Source organism: Sinocyclocheilus grahami, unplaced genomic scaffold, assembly GCF_001515645.1.
Source record: "Sinocyclocheilus grahami isolate Dianchi unplaced genomic scaffold, SAMN03320097.WGS_v1.1 scaffold713.1, whole genome shotgun sequence".
NCBI classification, from domain to species: domain Eukaryota; kingdom Metazoa; phylum Chordata; class Actinopteri; order Cypriniformes; family Cyprinidae; genus Sinocyclocheilus; species Sinocyclocheilus grahami.
This window is the reverse complement of record NW_015505892.1, coordinates 399,903-401,732: the sequence shown is the minus strand read 5'-3', so window position 1 is coordinate 401,732 and position 1,830 is coordinate 399,903. Positions and strand designations below refer to the sequence as shown.

Here is a 1,830-nt window from a genome sequence, read left to right as displayed (position 1 = left end):
TTTCTAAGTTTACATCTCGCGATACTGGGATTTTTTCTCAGAATTCCGAGTTTACATCTCGTGATACTGGCATTAGTTCTCTGATTTCTAAGTTTACATCTTGCGATACTGGCATTCTTTCTCTGATTTCTAAGTTTACATCTCGCGATACTGGCATTTTTTCTCTGATTTCTAAGTTTACATCTCGGGATACTGGGATTTTTTCTTGGAATTCCGAGTTTACATCTCGCGATACTGGCGTTTTTTCTCAGAATTCCGAGTTTACATCTCGTGATACTGGCATTTTTTCTCAGAATTCCGAGTTTACATCTTGCGATACTGGGATTTTTTCTCAGAATTCCGAGTTTACATCTCGCGATACTGGGATTTTTTCTCAGAATTCCGAGTTTACATCTTGCGATACTGGCATATATATATATATATATATTTTTTTTTTTACAATATTTGAATGTGTACTGTAATGAAGACTTTATCAAATTGAGAAAAATCTTAAAAAAAAAAAAAACTCCCAAAAACTCGTTTGTTTTGTGAGCCCAAACGTTTAACCCTAGTCTTCTCACTGAGGCGTTGATTTTCATTTAGAGTCAATAGCGCCCTCTGCAGGTCATATAACAGCACAACCTCCTTTTTCTAAAAGCAAAAAAATAAATAAATAAATCACAATTAAAACCATCCACTCACACAGTCTGTACATATTAGTTTTATTGAGACTTTCCAAGATTAATAGTTTAGACATTAGGTGAGTTTTTGATACACATTTTAAAAAAAAGAGTCTATGTACAAATTTGCATTGTGGGGTATGATTTTTCACCATAAATGTCATTTTTGGATTCAGAACTTCAGTTTAGTAAAATAAACACTATAATAATAAAAAAAGAACAGAATATAGTAGATAATGGAAAAACAAAACAAGAGTTAACACATCAAAACAAAGAGCCATAACTCAATACAAACTCAAATATGAAACTGATTTAACGTAATGCAATGCTTACATGACTTTAAGATTAACCGATGAGGCAGCATTTAAAAACAACAAACAGCTGTACTGCAAAATAAAAGTACATGGCTCAAGAATCATGACTTCGTCTTTTGTGGTCATAAAAACTGATGCTATTGCAACACATATTCACCCCTGAGCAAAATCCAACAAGCTAATACATAAAGCAAAGGACAGAAATAAGAGAAGTGAAAAGCCGCTGGTAATAAAAGTGATGTCAAACTAACTTTCTGCACAGCTTCCAGCCGGTCTACTCAAAACAAGTGAAGAAACCAAATAATGATTGCATATACAAAACGATTTTCACATCACGCAGTAAGGACAGATGTCCTGTTGAACGGAGTTAACGCTCAGATGGGTTTGGTCGTGCTGTTGTAGACGAGTTTCTCTGAATCTCCGTAGGTGTGAACGTGTCCGCCGTTAACGGCCACATGCTGATGTTTGTTTCTGCGCTTCTTCTTTCCCTTCAGGAGGCAACATGCGATAACCACCAGCAGCACGGCGATGGCCAAGCCCAGGACGATGGCGATCGCGACGGCAGCTGAACAGAGACACGACAGTCACCTTACGTTAATGCATCTGTCAGGAGACTCAAACACAGGTGCAACAGCAGACTACAGACTAAAGATCTACTCAACATTTACTTTGAGGATACTAGTGCAACAGAAACACCATACAACAGATCAGGGTTATTATAGTTAACTAAAACTATAAAACATTAGTTACTTCAAATAACATTAATATTATTAATGATATATATATAAAAATAATAATAATAATAATAATAATAATAATAATATTTATAATATATTAAATATAAAAATAATAATATA

At 34.6% G+C, this 1,830-nt stretch overlaps 1 protein-coding gene across 1 annotated transcript in view; it reads right to left on the bottom strand.

The window, feature by feature from the left end:
• Positions 1–682: 682 nt before the first annotated feature.
• spint1a (serine peptidase inhibitor, Kunitz type 1 a) overlaps positions 683–1,830 on the bottom strand; it is a 14,468-nt gene continuing 13,320 nt past the window's right edge. Inside the window, exon 11 of the mRNA XM_016244292.1 lies at positions 683–1,538. Within this exon, the coding sequence (XP_016099778.1) occupies positions 1,348–1,538 (191 nt within the window). The 3' untranslated portion in view covers positions 683–1,347. The remainder of the gene's footprint in view (positions 1,539–1,830) is intronic.